At 44.1% G+C, this 17,564-nt stretch overlaps 1 protein-coding gene and 1 long non-coding RNA gene across 2 annotated transcripts in view; one reads left to right on the top strand and one right to left on the bottom strand.

Moving 5' to 3' along the window:
• The window catches only part of LOC310756330 (solute carrier family 22 member 4-like), a 52,981-nt gene extending 52,074 nt beyond the window's left edge, over positions 1 to 907 (bottom strand). The window contains exon 1 of the mRNA XM_083600140.1: positions 396 to 907. Coding sequence (XP_083456266.1) covers positions 396 to 788 — 393 coding nt within the window. The 5' untranslated portion in view covers positions 789 to 907. The remainder of the gene's footprint in view (positions 1 to 395) is intronic.
• Positions 908 to 1,124: 217 nt separating this feature from the next.
• LOC310756354 lies at positions 1,125 to 6,369 on the top strand. The gene is made up of 2 exons (XR_014544827.1): positions 1,125 to 2,892; positions 4,801 to 6,369. It is a non-coding gene; the product is annotated as an uncharacterized lncRNA (long non-coding RNA).
• The last annotated feature ends 11,195 nt before the right edge of the window (positions 6,370 to 17,564 follow it).

The following is a 17,564-nucleotide window of genomic DNA, read 5'->3' as shown; positions in this document are numbered from 1 at the left end:
TGCAACCCTTCCTCCGGTGAGCCAGGCGGCAGCAGAAACGAATACAACCGCGCGGGCGACACGTGCCCCCAGGACAGGCGCCGGAGCCGGAGCCGGAGCCGGCCTCCGCTCTTACGAAGGGGAGCTCGGCGGCGCGTCGGCCCCGGAGCGCATCTTCTGCGCGTGCTGCAGCCGACCAGGCCCCTCCTGAGCCCCGACCCGCTCCTCCATTTTCTGACTCCGAGGTTCCAGACACGCGCGCCTCCTTTCCCTCACGCCGGCAACACACGCAGTTCACTCTCCCTTCCACCCACAGCTGACGCTTCCGCACACAAACACACACACGCGCCACAGCCCAGTCATAATAATCTGCCTCCGAGCAGCTGCTGCGGCGCCTGCCCGCCGCCCCTCCCTACCTCGCTGACGATGGTGGAGAGGTAGGGCTCTCGGCTGTACTCCCAGCCGTCCAGGCACTTCTCCTGCTCCACCTGGCTGAGGTTGACGTCCCGCCCGGGCACCAGGTTGCGGGCGGAGAAGTTGGCCAGGGCCTCCAGGCTGTAGCGGCGGCAGCGCTGCGGGACCTGCCGCCCGCCGCGCTCCTCCAGCGGGATGCTGGCGTTGAGCCACTCGCGGCTCAGGTTGGCGCTGGCCGGCACCCGGCACTGGTGCTCCGGGGTGCCGGCCAAGAAGACGGCGGACATGCCGTTGAAGCCGTTGGGGATGATGCTGGCGCTGAGCAGGAAGAAGATGAGGCGCTGGAAGGGGCCCCACTCGCCCAGGAAGGCGATGATGTCGTCGTAATCTCGCATGGCGGCGGCGGCGGCGGGAGGCTGACGGAGACGCAGCAGCGGAGCGCACACCGCCGAGTGGGTATGAGGCAGCGGCAGCCGCGCTGCGCTCTCTTGACTGGCTCTGTCATCTCTCCGGAGGTGGGGTCTTCCCCCGGCGGACTCCGCCTTTCCCGCGCACACCCCCTTCGCCTGGGCGACCGGCGCTAACCGGTCCTGACCGAGATAACCTTTGCTGGGGCTGCGAGCGGGTTCCCGCCGCTGGAGGGAGGCGCCGGCGACGAGCCCGCCCCAAGGCGTTTCGCCTGCCTCGCGGCGCCCGGGCCTTTGGGCGGGAAAAGCAATCTGGAGGAGGCTGCCACCCAGGCGGGCGCGGGATGGACTGAGGCAGAGAGCGCCGCACCAGAACGAAGGCCCTGGTTTTCGCTGCCCGGTGGGCTGCCGGTCGCGCTGTTTCCAGAGGCAAAAATAGCTTCTGTGAGGAATTTATTAAGAGAAAGGTGGCCAAGCACCGTGCAAAGAACTTTAAAACACTTCCTTGAAAGGGGTGTCGCTCTAAAGGTGCTAATGTTCGTTTTCAAAAATTACGGCTCCTCACCTTGTATAACAGGGTGGTTTGTTCTGATTTTTTATGACGCAAGGATAAAGTACTCTTGAGTACCTGCAGGGTGCATTTCTTTTGTGAACCTTATTTTCTTTGTCCTGAATATGTCCAGGGAAGGGATGACCGCTTGGAGGAGCGCAGAGAGAAGAAACGCCGTGGTGCATCTGTAATAGCAAAACTAGACACCTTCGTCTGCCCCAGCTGCAATAAACCATGTCTCTCCTGTATTGGTCTCTACAGCCACAGTAAGCCCTGCAGTCTTCCAACAGTTTGACTTCACCCTTAAAGGCGCATTCCTCCATTGTCTCCCAAGACAGATGGATGCTGACTGAACAGGCAGGCCTTTTGTTTATTTTTATTTATTATTACACTTATATTTCACCTTTCCCCCAATAAGCTCAAAGTGGCGTATATCTCCCATTTTGTACTCGCAACACATACACTCAGGCTAAAAAACAGTGGCCAGCTCAAGGGAGCTTCATGGTTAAATGGGATTTGAACCCTGGTCTTCCAGCTCCTGGTTCAACACTAACCACTGCACCACATTCACATACGATGAAATGTGGTATCCTTATCCTTAGTAAAATTATCATGATGGCATGGGACTTCCCTATTTTCATCGGAGAAATGTTGGAGGGTATGGTACAGCTACCAGTGCATCCGGCAGGTGGCACAGTGGCGGTGAGTATCCTGTGGGTGGTGGTGGTGTGGCAGAGCAGGATGGCACTTCCTATTTTGCCTCAAGTGGTGAAATGGGATGTACCACCCCTGACCTCAAGCTGTCAGTTCTGATGGAAGGCAGGCAAGGACCCACAGCCCAAGTGGGGCTCACTAGCTTGGGGTTTCCCTGAGTTTACGACAAATCATATATCGGTAGTTATTTTTGGACTCATGGAGAGCACAATTTGAAAACACTGACAGTAACTGGCTTGCCTAAGATTATTATTAATTAAATTTTTATACCACCCTATACCCATAGATCTCAGGGTGGTTCACAACATAAAAATTATAATATAAAAAACACAAAATACATAATAAAAACAAAGACAACCCAATAATCCTCTCTTCCACATCACATTTTAAAAGGGCCTTGGATGTCAATCAGCCCAAGGCCTGGTTAAAGAGGCCTAAGATAAAGGAGTCTTTTCACATATAGACCAACAGAGAATGAAAGAATGAGAACATTCTTTAACTTCTCTGCCTACTTGTGAACTAATGAGCAAGAGTGCACAAACAAATATTTAAACAAGTTACAGAAGACAGCCTGAAGATGCAAATACATTGGGAATTTGTGAACAGTTCACTGGAATCAGTCCCCTCCAAGAGTATACAGCTAGATCTGCCTTCCCCAGCACTTTCTTATTAAGGCTAAGAATAATGCATTAATGTTTTCCTTTTTATTTATCATCAAGCAAGCACTACTATAGCTGTTCTTTGCATTGACTGCTTTTGATGCCCATAATTCCCATACAATGCTGAGACCTCACAGCGATAAATGGATCCCAAGACGGAAGTGTTATGGTAGGCTATGACATTATCAAGTGTGCTGTCCTTCTGCACACATGTTTGCCTGGGGCACAAATGTATGACGTATTATTCTCCCAAGCACCAAGATGATTATCTTAAAGCAAGACATCACAGGTAAAGTAATTATCTCAAAGAAAGACATTTGGTTTAGAAGAGCATAACCTTAGAATCAGGTTTGCCGTTTGAAGGTGATTCTGGAACCAGCCATGCTCCTGAGTGATCATGCAGTAGTGGAGTGCCCTCTTTGCTAGTTCCAGTTGGTTCCCTTTTTGTGCAAAGCCTGGCCTAACTTCATTCATTCTCCTGCTCTAGTCACTTCCAGGTTGCATTATTGCAGTACATCTGGAGATGTTTAGGAAGACAGTTAAGAAAATTAAATGGCTTCAGACTGCCACCACCATAATATTAAGTGAAGCTGGAAGGTCACAATTATAACTCTCCTAAAAAAGAGAGAGAGAATTATAACATCTGCTCTGGTTTTCAGACTTAATTTAAGGTGCTGTTTTTTATCTTTAGGGCACAGGAATAATCTCTGCCCATATTAAACTGCCTCCTCCTTTAAGTCACATTGCTCTGGAACCATGTCACAAAAATAGATTATTTCCGAATAGCACACTGGGTCTTGTATTCCCAGTTGTTCCTCCCTTAATCTGGTAGTTTTATGTTGCTTCATGCCAAAACAGTGTGATGATGTAGGTCTGTCATATATTTTCCAACTCCTGGTATGTAGACCTTCCCAAAATCATATTTGGTATTATTAATCTAACTGGTTGTTTGTTTGTTTTTGTCCTGCTCATGGACAGCCCTGCTCAGTATTCTCCCCACAGTCTAAAGTGCGGTGGATGGACATAAAATAAATAACAGGGCCTTTTCTGTGCCTCTCTTGGAGCATTCTGAACAAAGCACACGAAACAACAGCCTGATGGTCTTCATAAATAGCTTCAGAATCCCATTTCACCAGTGAGATAAAATGAAGATGTCTAGAACAGTTTAAACGCTACTTTTAAGGCAATATCCAGATTGCAAGAACAGTTGAATATATGACATAGTTTGGTTAGTGAATTTATTGTACGCTTGAGTAAATCAAAAGGAAAGGTGTAATATTTACAAGTCCACTCCATATTTCTTATAAATATAATATCAGAAGCAGTTCCAAAATAGGTTTTAATTATGACTCAGTATCTTCATAGAATCATAGAGTTGGAAGGGACCATGAGAATCATCTAGTCCAACCCCCTGCAATACAGGAATCTTTTTGCCCAATGTGGGGATCAAACCCATGACCTTGAAATTATGAGTCTCATGCTCTTAATAACTCAGCTATTCCACTGCCTATATACCAGATGAAATGGGTCAGGCAGCCATGAAATATTCTTACTACTGAGTATATTTATTATTATTTATTAAAATTTAAGACCTCACTCTACACCTTTGTTTAAAATACAGTTGTTTTAATAAAAATAAGACTTTGGCCTAGATTCAGCTAACTCTGCATTCTAGCAGAAGTCAGACCAAGGGCTCCTGCTAATGCAACAGGGCTTTTCTTCTCCTTCTCCTGTCCACGCATTTCCCCAAATTCACTTGGGAGAGTCAGGAGAACCCTCAGCACAGCATGCAGGGGAGGAGAGAGGAGGTTGTTGCTCTTGGCAAACAGAAATGCTTGCGCCAAATGATTAGAAGATGGTGATGCTGAATTTCTCCCATTACCTTTAACTTTTATCTGCATTTTCCTGGGTCTTTCACCTATCAGCTGACTTACATCAAGCAATTATAGACTTGCGTTGGGAGATAGGGTTATTGCTGCCCCAGCCCCTGTAACCTTTGCTGGCAATGCTGTGTAATAGAGAAGGAATGGAACTCTCTGAACTAAAGATAACAAGATTTTTCTTTCTTTCTTTAAAGGCCAGGCCAGCAATTCTTTCTTTCCTCTGGCAAGAAACTGCTCCTGTTAATGAGTGGGTATGTAATGGTCTTCAGAAGTCATGTTGTGTGTGTGCTTGCCAAGAGCAGAAGGAGAGATGAGGGTTCAAGCAGACAAGTTTTTGCTGCCTCACTTGTAAGGACAGCCAGGATTCCAGCAAGCAGAGAGGAGGTGCAAACGTTAACAGGAACACTTTTGAGAATGTAACATGTCAAGCAAGTTAATGCACTCTATACAATATCCTATAATTTCTATGGGTAGCATATACAAGAAGTTGAACACAACTTGTTTAAACACGTAACAGTATATTTCTTGGAGAAAGGTCATAGTACACTAAGGTACTTGTGTAGACTCACTGGCCTTCCATTTTCACTTACAAAAAAGTGAATTTAAGCAAGGTTTTCCAGACCTTGCTTTAATTATGAAAATGGAGGCCAGTAGGTCTACATAAGTACCTTAGTGGGCTATGGCCTTTCTCCAAGAAATATACTGTTACGTGCATTTGCATGTAATATGCATTCTGCTGTTTCTGAACAGCTGGATTTGGCAGATGGTCTTAGATGAGTGACTTCACTTAATTACAAAGAGAGGACAAAATCCTCAGGACAACAGTCTGCTTACAAATGAAGACCAAAGATTTTAAGCTCTAGTAGACAGCTTGCCTTTCTGTGTACATACTGTATATATTTACAGTGGTACCTCTGGATGCGAACGGGATCCGTTCCGGAGCCTTGTTCGCATTCTGAAGCAAACACAACCCGTGTTTGCGCGGGTCGTGATTCACTGCTTCCTCGCCTGCGTGTGACGTCATTTTGAGCGTCTGTGCATGCGCGAGTGGCAAAATCCAGAAGTAACGCGTTCCGTTACTTCCAGGTCGCTGCGGAGCGCAACCCGAAAACGCTCAACCCGAAGCTACTTCAACTTGAGGTATGACTGTATTCAATGAAAGTAGAATGATTCTAGAGAGAGAGAGAGTATAAGGTGTGTTGTAGGAATTCTAAGGTCTCAGATATAGAATAAATGTTGATAATTGCACATACATAAGTATATAAACCACACGTCTAAAATTGTACAGGAGAGCAATCCAAAAGCCATCTTGGATCTCCTGAAGACTATAAATATTTCCTCTGCCTCCTAAATCCTCCTTGCCTGCGAACAGGTAGGCAGACAGCAATCCTCTCCTATATCTATGAACCTCCTTTGTATTGTCATTATTCTCCCAGATGCTCTGCATTGAGGGATGTCTGACGGGCAGCCTGAACATCTTATCAAATGCTAATGTTTTCTGTAAACTGTGTCTGGAACTATGTAAAACTTGCTAAATCCTCAGAAATATCACACCTTGGCTTGTCTGAGCCACAGTAACCTCACCTTGTGTGTGATATAATTTCTGAATGTTTGTAGAGGGGATGCGCTTATTCTCCATGGCAAAATGCAAACCCTTAAAAGAGATGTTTCTTCTTGGCTCGGGGTCTCTCTTGCCTCCTTGCAAGGAGTGGAGGGAACTCTGTTGAAACAGAAAAATAAAGATCTGTCTTGCTTTCACTTTATCCTGCCTCGATCCATCCATCCATCTCTCACTGATCATGGACTTTGGGGACTCAGTCCCCTGGGGAATTGGGCAGCAAAAGCCAACTACCCCTATTTTTTCTATATCAGTGCAGGTTTCAACAGCAGCACTCCACCCTTTTCAAAAGGAGACTCCCTTAATGTGAACAAACTTATCCTAAGGGCACTTTACGTATAAAAGATCTTAAGTGTACACTTAAAAACGGTAAAGGAGCTAATTGCATATCATGCACAAATATGTGTTAGCACTAATGTCTTTTTTAAAAAAGCAAATCTAGACATGTAGACATTCCCATTTCCAGGAAGGAGGGCTGGGTCAAAGCTGGAAAAAAGTGTCCATGAAGAAGCAGACATAAACATGATCAATAGGGAGACCTCCCAAGTTATTTAGAGCAGGAACCAAAGCCTTTCATATTATGCTGCCTAATCGCTATACCTTTAAAGCACAATAGAAGCACATTCTTTCCCCCAAGAGCCCTGCACTTTACCCCTCACGGAATTATAATTCCCAGCAACCCTTAACAAACTACAGCACCCAGAATTCACGTGTGTGTTTCAGATGTGTTTTAAAAGTGCAATGAGTACACTGCAACTGCATGACTTGTTTCCACGAGTTGACATAACCAAAGCAATGTTTATGTTGCCCTTGGTGCGACTAACAAATGTTGATCAAGGTAGAAGTGTTGCCCACACTGTTGGCAACAGAAAAATATGTACAAGTAGGATGCAGTTCCTAGCCTCAGCGCAGGCTGTGTCTCTTTCTAGTCAGCTAAACTGATTTCCTTTAATGTAAATCACTGTTGCCCTTTTTAAATAACCTGTAAACAACTTGTAAAGATAAAATACTTTGCTGTGAAAGAAAAATTGACAGCAGGTTGAATGTGACTTGAGATAAATGGGATGGTATGGAGGAGGTGAAAAGATAATGGAAGGCCAGACTATGGGAGGAAAGGCTTTTCATTAGGGGAGGCAAAACCTCAGTTAGCCATGTATTTTTATTGATTTCGGGGGGGAAGCTGCCCTTCCCTGTCCCCCCTTGACTATGTCCATGGGCCAGACCCTCCTGGCTGCAACTCAAGAGGAGCAAAGAAAAGGCCAAGAGGCTGCGATGCCCCACACCTCAACAGGTCTAGAAAGGATTACATATTTTACACAGAGACAACCAATCAATGCCTGATATAATAGATTGTAAGACTTGATCAGTTGCTAACAGATCAACAATGGGAAAATTAAAGCAGTTTTAAATACAAAAACTATGGTACAAAATAATGGAGAATACCATCACCGGGACAGAGCAATGAGAAGGAGATTAACTTATAAGTTGACTGAGCCTGGCTTGCTCCTTGCCTGATCGTTTTGTGAGTACGCAAAAATGATCTTTCTGATGTACAAAATGAAACAGGTAAGAACAAAACACCGCAAGAAGATCCTGCAGAAATAGGCCACTGGCTCATCTCGTCCACGTCCTCTTCTCACAGTGGCCAGCCATTTGCCTGTGGGAAACTTGCCAGCAGGACCTAAGCACACTAGCAATCTCCCCTCCTATGGCTTCCAGCAACTAGTATTGAGATGCATTACTGCCTCCAGCTGCAAAGGCAGAGCATAGTCATCATAGCTAGTAGCCATTGATAGCCTTATCCTCCATGGAGGTATAGAAAGGCCTTTTAAAATCAGCTTTGCCAGTTCTAGTAGTAGCCATCAAAGATGTTATCTTTCCCCCCATGTAGTAGATCGGCCACATCACGAAGAGCTGAAAATGTAACTTTCCACTCCCTTGAGATAGCCAACAGCATGTCGTGATCAAACTATACTTGAGAAGCCTCCAGGTCAGTGCTGCAAAAGCTTAAAATGTATGGGTTGTATTCAACCAACTTTTACTCAGGGTAGACCCATTGAAATTGCCATAACTAACATAGGTCAATTAATTTCAATGTCACTATGGGTAAACATAAGGTGAATATAACTCTCATCCTCTCCAATGGCAGATGTTTTGTTTTTGGTCATGTGTTGGCACACATCTGAGGAAAAGTGATTTTTTTATTTCTTCGTGTCTTTGAAAGCATTTGGCTGGCCACTGCCAGAAACAGGATACTGGGCAGGTGAACCTAATCTCTAGATTAGGAATACCTGTATATTCCTGGAATTATTTATTACCCATGTTCCATTATTGCGAGCAGTGCATCAAAACAAAGTGCTTTAGAAGAACATTGACAATTATTAACTCTTAAATATTTAATGTCTTAAATCTTTAATATGAATATAATGAAATACTATAATACTTCTATGTATGGCTTCCAATGGCTTTATTCTTTCAATTAAGCCATTTTCAAAGAACAGGCAAAATACAGATTGATTTCATATCATTTGCTGACATTTCAAAGAGGAATGATCCTGTCATCAATGCTGATTAGTGCAAATCAGAATTTGTAGAATTTGTGGGCAAATCATTTAATCAGGATTTTCAGGAGAAAGCTAATTATGTATGTGGAATTAGGCATGTACTTTGGCATTAAAATATTCTGAGCCTCTAAGCCGGTTCAGGGGGGAGGAGGATTAGCTGAGCATTCCTAAGTCTGAGAGCTGTGGGTAAAAAAATTAAAGGCCTAAGTGCGTGAAAGAGTTCTGTCTTGGGTATTTTTTATTATAAAAAAACTCACCCTTTTCTCCAAGGAGTTTAAGGTGGCATACATAGTTCTTCACCTCTCCATGTTTTGCCTTAAAATTAAACCTATTGGGTAAACTAGGCTGAAAGATGGTGACTCAAAATGGTCACCTACTGAGCATCATGGCTGAATGGGTCTCCCTGGCTCTAGGCAGGGTATAAATGTAACAAACAAGCAAAATAATTGTTATTCAGCAGCATATCACAATGAAGCTCATATCATGAAATGGGACCTGGTTCGGTTTGTTGGTATGCCTGATAAACACTTCCCCGTGGAGACTTCTATTCAGGCTCCTACTTTGTGTTGAGGATGTGATGGGGGTGAAGAGCTGGGGTTTGCAGAACCTGCTGAGTTACCTGCCCTCACCTCCCTGCGGGTGAATACTTTAGCTGGCATGGGACTGGGTTAAAGATGTGAGGTCTCTGTGGTTGCCTGTAAGGGTGAACCATATGAAGGGATGCTTGTTGGAGAGACTAGCACCAATGGGACTAAACATTTCTACTTACCTTGCCCCACAACGTGCCTGAAGCCTGCTGCTGGAGGGCACAACTGGGCATTTGATGGAGAGAGGCTGACTAAATATCAAAACTAAAGGAATATTAGAGTTGAAGAAAGAATAACACTTTACCTCCCTGATGGGAATGAACTGAGAGAAGAAGAGATGGTGGTGAGAGCTGGGAGGAAGGCTACCCCTAGTGAGTGTAAAGCCCAACCTTAAACAAACTGCTAAAATGTTGTTGCATTTACATCCCACCTTTTTCACCAAGGAGGTCAAGGCGGCGTAGTGGCTCTCCCTCTCATCAGTTAATCCCCACAACAACCCTTTGTGGTAGGTTAGGCTGTGAGGCAGTGACAGGCCCAAGGTCATCCAGTGAGCTTCATGGGGATTTGAACCCTGGTCTTTCCCAGGTACTAGTCTGACACTCCAACCACTATTCTGCCACATTGCCTTTCTTCTGTGGAGGGGTGGGCTGGGAGTTCAGAACAGCATGTGTACTGAATACAGTTCAGAAAATCAAAAGAGCTCTTATTCACACACTGCAGGGATATCAAGAATAGGTTCTCTACCTGCGAGGAGTTCAGAATGAGGAGTAAGGAGCAGGGCTGTAGCGCCAGATGCACCATACTCCAAGTGGATGCAAAATTCTTGCCCCAAAGATGCTGTTTTCTGCCTAGGCTTTGTACTGTTTTCTCTCCATCCATCTGGCAATCAGCTGCTCAAGCCTTCTTTCATATTCTTACTTATCTTGACTGCAGCACATGGTCAGAGAGATGTTAGTCCTATAGCACCAGTGATTGCGTATGTGTTGATCTTGGGGTGTTCTTCTGGACTGAGGTCACATTCACAAGGGCCTGGTTGGATTTTGTTCCTTGTAGTTCTGAAGAGCTTAGGCATTCCAGACTTTGACATGCATCCCTGACCCATTTTGTCTGGCAGTGTTGACATACCAAGCTTTGTGATGAAGCTAACATTGCCTGTTGCTTATCTAAGCTAAAACCTTCATTGTCACTGGCATTAATCACAGTGGATTCATATTACACTGAGGAACAAGACTGTAGAAATGTAAAGGCAGTTTATGAAGAAAGGATACAGAATTTATCATTAAAAGGTTCACTGGATGCATTAAAAGGTCCCTTATAAAGGAAGAACATACACAAGACCAATACTTGCCATAGGAAAACATGCACGAGGGCCAGCTTGGCCTCGTGATTGTGGGTGCCCAGGGCTGTGGGTGCCATGCAGCATGCAGGCCCTGGCATGAAAATTTGTGGGTGCCTGGCCACTTCAGGGGAATTTTATGGGTGCTTGGGCACCCACGGCCCCAGGGAGCTGGCACCTATGAATGCATGCATCTTAAAATGTACCGAGAAGCATAACTCAAGTTAATTGTGGCAAACCTTTGTGCCTGACTACATGATTCAATGCCTCAGAAAGCAGATAGGGCCCGCTAAAGCTCAGAACAAGGTTTATATCAACTCCCCTTTGGTTTTTTCCCCTTCCAGCAAACAGGATGATATGCTTATGAAAAAGGGGATGTAGTTCATCTAGAGGATTAGTCTTTCCCTTTCTGTATTACAGTCCTTTGTCACTCCTAAAACATGTGCTTAATTTGTTTGCAGAAGAAGAATCAGCTGTTGAAGAGGCCCAAACAGATGGCTTTTCTCCCCAATTAAGAACATGTTGCAATCTCATAATTCACCACTCTCACACATACCTGTGCAATAAATCTTTTCTAAGAAGTAAAGCCTAGCATCTCGGATTCCTTGCAAAGCTGCATAAAGAATCCTGGATGAGTTTAAGAAAGCCTCTCCTCCTTGAATCAGTCAGGGTATAGAGAGACACAGCCTGGGTAGCTGTCCCTTTGCTGTATTTACAGGATGTGCAGTGTAGTAGCCTTTTCCCTCTAAGGCTTTTTCTCAAGGAAATATTCCAACTTTAGAGCCAAGTCCTAAGGCAGCTCTAGACATAATGGACACTTTCACAAGAGATGAATCATGGTGGAATCCCAGTTTTGTAACAGTAGACCACCTGCCTCCACCCAAGGCTTTACATCTACTTTTGGGAATGTATTTATTGCTTGCAGCGCTGTGTGGGAAAAGCCGTAACCAAAAGAACAAGCAGCAGTTTTTTAATCTTCACTTGCAACATATGCTCACACTATGCAAATACGTTTTCTGCTGGAGGGAATAGCATGAAGGGACATGGTTTATTAAGGCAGTGCTATGGATTATTCTGGCATGTTGTTTCTTTCTTACTCTCAGGATGTTAATTGGTAATGGAGCTGCCATACTAACAGTTTTCTACCATTGACCCTGGAAGGTTCTCCTTCAGAAAATGTTGCAAAAATATTTTGCCTGAGCCCTGTTCACCCTTCCCCATATACCATAGGATTTTAAGAGTTTAAAAAGCATATCAGAGGCCATCTACTTCAACGCCCTGTTCTATTCAAGATCTTGAATGCAAGATGCAACCATAGCATTCTTGGCAGATGGCCACAGAACCTTAGCTTGGCTGCTTGTGCTTCTAAACGAGCTCTTGCAGTTTGTGAGTTTTACCCAGAATTCAGCTTAGGGTATGTGTATATGGTGAGGGGAGGTAGAGATGGTGTCTTGCCAAGGGAGCGCGAATGTGATTGCACATAGATGAGAATGAGAAAGGGGCATTGAGTGCTGGTTGGAATTCACCCTCCACAAATTTTACTCAATATATTGCCATGCATGTATCATTTGAAATAACAGTGATTAAATACAAGGTAGACTGATAGAGAGTAGAGAATATAACCTGATGTCAATAAAACAACACTACGTTGCCAAACATGTTTCAACCATATGGCCTTTCAGTGGCAAATGTTAAGAGGGAGATCAGCTGCTTCAGAGTGGCTCCACACTATTTCATATGCTTGCATTTATATGTGCACTGCAAATGTGAGGCATCCAACCTCCAGGCAAAGTTTAAGGGACTCTGGGGAAAGAAGCTGAACCCTCCAGGATGTCAGCACTAGGAAATCTCACCGAAAACAAAAATTAACTTGGCATCCCCAAAAGGCAAAAATGGGGCTGGGGTTTACCAAGAAAGTGAATTTACGAAGAATGGAAAATAAGGGTCATTCCTGGTAAACACGGACACTTAGAGTATATTGAGCAACCATACATGACTGGCAGGGGCCAGTATTTAGCTTGTGTTTTATCTATGCAAAGCTCTCCACTGTGAGTTAATAATAATAATAATAATAATAATAATAATAATAATAATAATAATAAATTTTATTTATACCCCGCCCTCCCCAGCCAAGACCGGGCTCAGGGCGGCTAACAACCAATAATAAAAACAAGATGATTAAAATACAACTTAAAAAACAGGATTAAAATACAACATCAAAACATTAAGATGCAGCCTCTTCACAGGATTAGAAAGGAAAAAAAGAAAGAGGGGGAGAGAATCAAATTGATTCTAAGCCAAAGGCCAGGCGGAACAACTCTGTCTTATAGGTCCTGCAGAAAGAAATCAGATCCCTCAGGGCCCTGGTCTCATGAGACAGAGCGTTCCACCAGGCCGGAGCCAGTGTTGAAAAGGCCCTGGCTCTGGTTGAGGCTAATCTAACTTCCTTAGGGCCTGGGACCTCTAGGGTGTTGCTATTTATGGACCTTAAGGTCCTCCGTGGAGCATACCAGGAAAGGTGGTCCCGTAGGTATGAGGGTCCTAGGCCGTGAAGGGCTTTAAAGGTCAAAACCAGCACCTTAAATCTGACCCTGTACTCCACCAGGAGCCAGTGCAGCTGGAAAAGCACTGGGTGAATATGCTCCCATGGCAGAGACCCCGTGAGGAGCCTCGCTGCAGCATTCTGCACCCGCTGGAGTTTCTGGGACAGCTTCAAGGGCAGCCCTGCGTAGAGTGAATTACAGTAGTCAAGCCTGGAGGTGACCGTTGCATGGATCATCCAACCTCCAGGCAAAGTTTGGAAGGCAGGAAAGGTAAGGGACCAACTGCTTGATACGGCGAAGGTGGAAAAATGTCGCCTTGGCTGTTGCTGTAAGCTGCGCCTCCATGGAAAGGGAGGCGTCAAGGATTACACCCAAACTCTTAATGGAAGGCAGTGGCACTAACTGGGCCCCCACAAGAGAAGGGAGTTGGTCCCTCATCCCCATACCATCCCGACCCAGCCAGAGGACCTCTGTCTTCGAAGGATTTAGTTTCAATCGGCTCCCACGAAACCATCCAGCCACAGCTTCCAAACATCTGGTCAGTGTGTCCAGGGTCAAGTCGGTATGGCCATAGATCAACAGATAGAGTTGAGTGTCATCAGCATATTGGTGACAACCCAGCCCAAAGCTCCAGACAATCTGGGCAAGGGGGCGCATAAAGATGTTAAAAAGCATCAGGGAGAGGATTGCGCCCTGTGGCACTCCATACACCAAGGAGTGGCACGACGACATCTCCCTCCCTAGCACCACCCTCTGTCCCCAACCAGAGATAAAAGAGCACAGCCATTTATGGGCTATGCCCTGTATCCCCACATTGGCGAGGCAGTGGTCCAGAAGATCATGATCGACCATGTCAAAGGCTGCTGACAAATCTAAGAAAATCAGCAGTCCCGACCCGCCTCGATCCAGTTGTCTACGCAGATCATCTGTTAGGGCAACCAGAGCCGTCTCGGTCCCAAAACCAGGACGGAATCCGGACTGAAATGGATCTAAAGCCGATGTTTCCTTCAGAAACCTACCAAGCTGTTCAGCAACCACTCCCTCAATTACCTTACCCAGATATGGAAGATTTGAAACTGGGCGGTAATTGGATAGATCTAAAGGATCTAGTGAAGTTTTCTTTAAGAATGGACACACCACTGCTTCCTTCAGCTCCCCTGGGAATGTCCCCGTGCCAAGGGACAAATTGATAATTTCAACCAGGGGGGTCTGCGCGACAACTGGGCATGCCCTAATCAGCCAAGACGGGCACAGATCGAGGAGGCAGGTGGTGGGCCTACCAGCTTGGAGGAGTCTATCCACATCATCCGATTGAAATGGTCCAACACTGGACCCGAAGACAGTCGAGGGGCCTCCAGTTCTGTCACTGTATCTAAATTGGCGGAGCAATAGGACTTTCTCAGCAAAAAAGCTCACGAATGCCTCACAGCTGTGGGTTGAATTTGTGCTTAAATTTGGCTGTCCTCCTAAGGACGTTATTGACCTAATTATTGTATAAGTTGTGCCGGGCAAGAGCTAGCGGATGCAGTGGAAGCTGTGAAGTAAGATTTCTTAGCAGCTTTCATAGCCATCTAATTGGCTTTCATAAGCATCCTATAAGATGTTCTTGAAGCTCCGTCACGAGTCCGTCGCCATACTCGCTCTAGTCGTCTGAGATCCCACTGCATTTTCCAGAGCTCCTTGGTAAACCAAGGGGCCTGTTTTCGACGGGGGTCACAGAGGGCGCTTAGGCACGATCTCATCAATGGCTGCCAAGAGCTGGTTATTCCTTTTTTTTTTTAATAATATTTTTATTTTTTCCAAATAAACACAACATACATAAACATACAAAGACAAAAACAGAACAAAAAACATGTATCATTTCATATCCTAATTTCTTATACCTTTCTTCCCCGACTTCCTCATGCCTCCCTTTTCTGTATTCCAAATTCTTATCGATTGTTCAGCAAATCTTCCCTTATTTTAATTTAAATTTAGACTAGTCTTCCTTATTCTCCTTGTCTTAACCATAGCTAATAGTAACCATTTACTTTCCAGTCCAGCATCATTCTAACTTTCATTAATTTTGTATTATTTCTTTAAATAGTCTTTAAATTTTTTCCATTCTTCTTGCGCTGCTTCTCTTCCCTGGTTTCGGATTCTGCTCGTCATTTCTGCCAAACCCATGTAGTCTATCACCTTCATCTGCCATTCTTCCAGTGTGGGTAGCTCTTGCGTCTTCCAGTACTTCGCAATGAGTATTCTAGCTGCTGTTGTAGCATACATAAAGAAAGTTATATCCGTCTTTAACACCCCTTGGCCGACAATACCCAAGAGAAAGGCCTCTGGTTTCTTGGGGAAAGTATATTTAAATACCTTTTTAAGTTCATTATAGATCATTTCCCAGAATACCTTAATCTTCGGGCAAGTCCACCAAAGATGAAAAAATGTACCTTCAGTTTCTTTACATTTCCAACATTTATTGTCAGGCAAATGGTAAATCTTTGCAAGCTTGACTGGGGTTATGTACCACCTATATATCATTTTCATAATGTTTTCTCTTAAGGCATTACATGCCGTAAATTTCATCCCGGTGGTCCACAACTTTTCCCAATCCGCAAACAAAATATTATGACCAATGTCCTGAGCCCATTTAATCATGGCCGATTTAACCGTTTCATCTTGTGTATTCCATTTCAGCAGCAAATTGTACATTTTTGACAAATTCTTAGTACTGGGTTCTAACAGTTCTGTCTCCAATTTTGATTTTTCCACCTGGAAGCCAATTTTACTGTCCAGTTTAAACGCTTCATTTATTTGGTGATAGTGCAACCAGTCTCTCACCTTCCCTTTTAATTTCTCAAAACTCTGCAATCTCAGTTTGTCCCCTTCCTTTTCCAAAATTTCCCAGTATCTTGGCCACTTGGACTCCATATTTAACTTTTTAACTGCCTTAGCTTCCATTGGCGACAGCCACCTTGGAGTTTTATTTTCCAGCAAGTCTTTATATCTAACCCAGACATTTAATAGTGCTTTTCTGACAATATGATTTTTAAAACTTTTATGTGCTTTAACCTTGTCATACCACAAATATGCATGCCACCCAAAAATATTGTTAAAACCTTCCAAATCCAAAATGTCTGTGTTTTCAAGAAGCAGCCATTCTTTCAGCCAGCAGAAAGCTGCCGCTTCATAGTACAATTTAAAGTCTGGCAGGGCAAACCCCCCTCTTTCCTTTGAATCCGTTAATATCTTAAATTTAATTCTGGGCTTTTTGCCCTGCCAGACAAATTTAGATATGTCTTTTTGCCACTTCTTGAAACAATCCATTTTATCAATTATTTGCAATGCTTGGAACAAAAACAACATTCTTGGCAATACATTCATTTTTATAACTGCAATACGGCCTAACAAGGAAAGCTTTAAATTGGACCAAATCTCCAAATCTTTTTTCACTTCTCTCCAAGTTTTTTCATAATTATCTTTAAACAAATTCACATTTTTAGCTGTCATATTTATACCCAAATATTTCACTTTTTTAACCACAGTCAACCCTGTCTCGTTCTGAAACCTTTCTTTTTCTATCTGTGTCAAATTTTTCTCCAAAACCTTTGTCTTAGACTTATTCAATTTAAATCCTGCCATTTGACCAAACTCTTGAATTATTTCCAAAACTCTTTTCGTGCTAGCTTCTGGCTCTTGCAATGTAAGTACTAAATCATCTGCAAATGCTCTCAGTTTATATTGTTTAGCTCCGACCTGAATCCCTTTAACCAACTGGTCCCTCCTAATCATATTAAGCAAAACCTCCAGGACCGATATAAAAAGTAGTGGGGAGATAGGGCACCCCTGACGTGTCCCTTTTTCAATCTTGAACTCTTCTGTAACCACATTATTTACAATTAGTTTCGCCTTCTGTTCAGAGTATATTGCATCTATACCATTCTCAAACCCTTGGCCTACCCCCATCCCCCGGAGGTTCTTCAACATAAAACTCCAAGAAATGTTATCAAAGGCTTTCTCGGCATCCACAAATATCAAAACAGCCTTAGTGTTTATATTCACTTCCAGCTTTTCCAAAATGTCAATTATATTCCTTACGTTATCCGACAAATGCCTTTTTGGGAGAAAGCCCGCTTGGTCCCCGTGAATCTCCTCCATCAAAACTCTTTTCAGTCTCTTTGCTAAAATGTCAGCAAAGATTTTGTAATCCACATTCAATAACGAGATGGGTCGGTAGTTTTTAAGTTGGGTCTTTTCAGTCTCTGTCTTTGGTATAAGTGTAATGTAGGCCTCTCTCCACGTATCGGGTGCCCTTTTCCCCTCCATAA

Source organism: Podarcis filfolensis (genome assembly GCF_964270895.1).
Source record: "Podarcis filfolensis genome assembly, chromosome: 2".
NCBI lineage: Eukaryota > Metazoa > Chordata > Lepidosauria > Squamata > Lacertidae > Podarcis > Podarcis filfolensis.
This window is presented reverse-complemented; position numbering and strand designations above follow the sequence as displayed.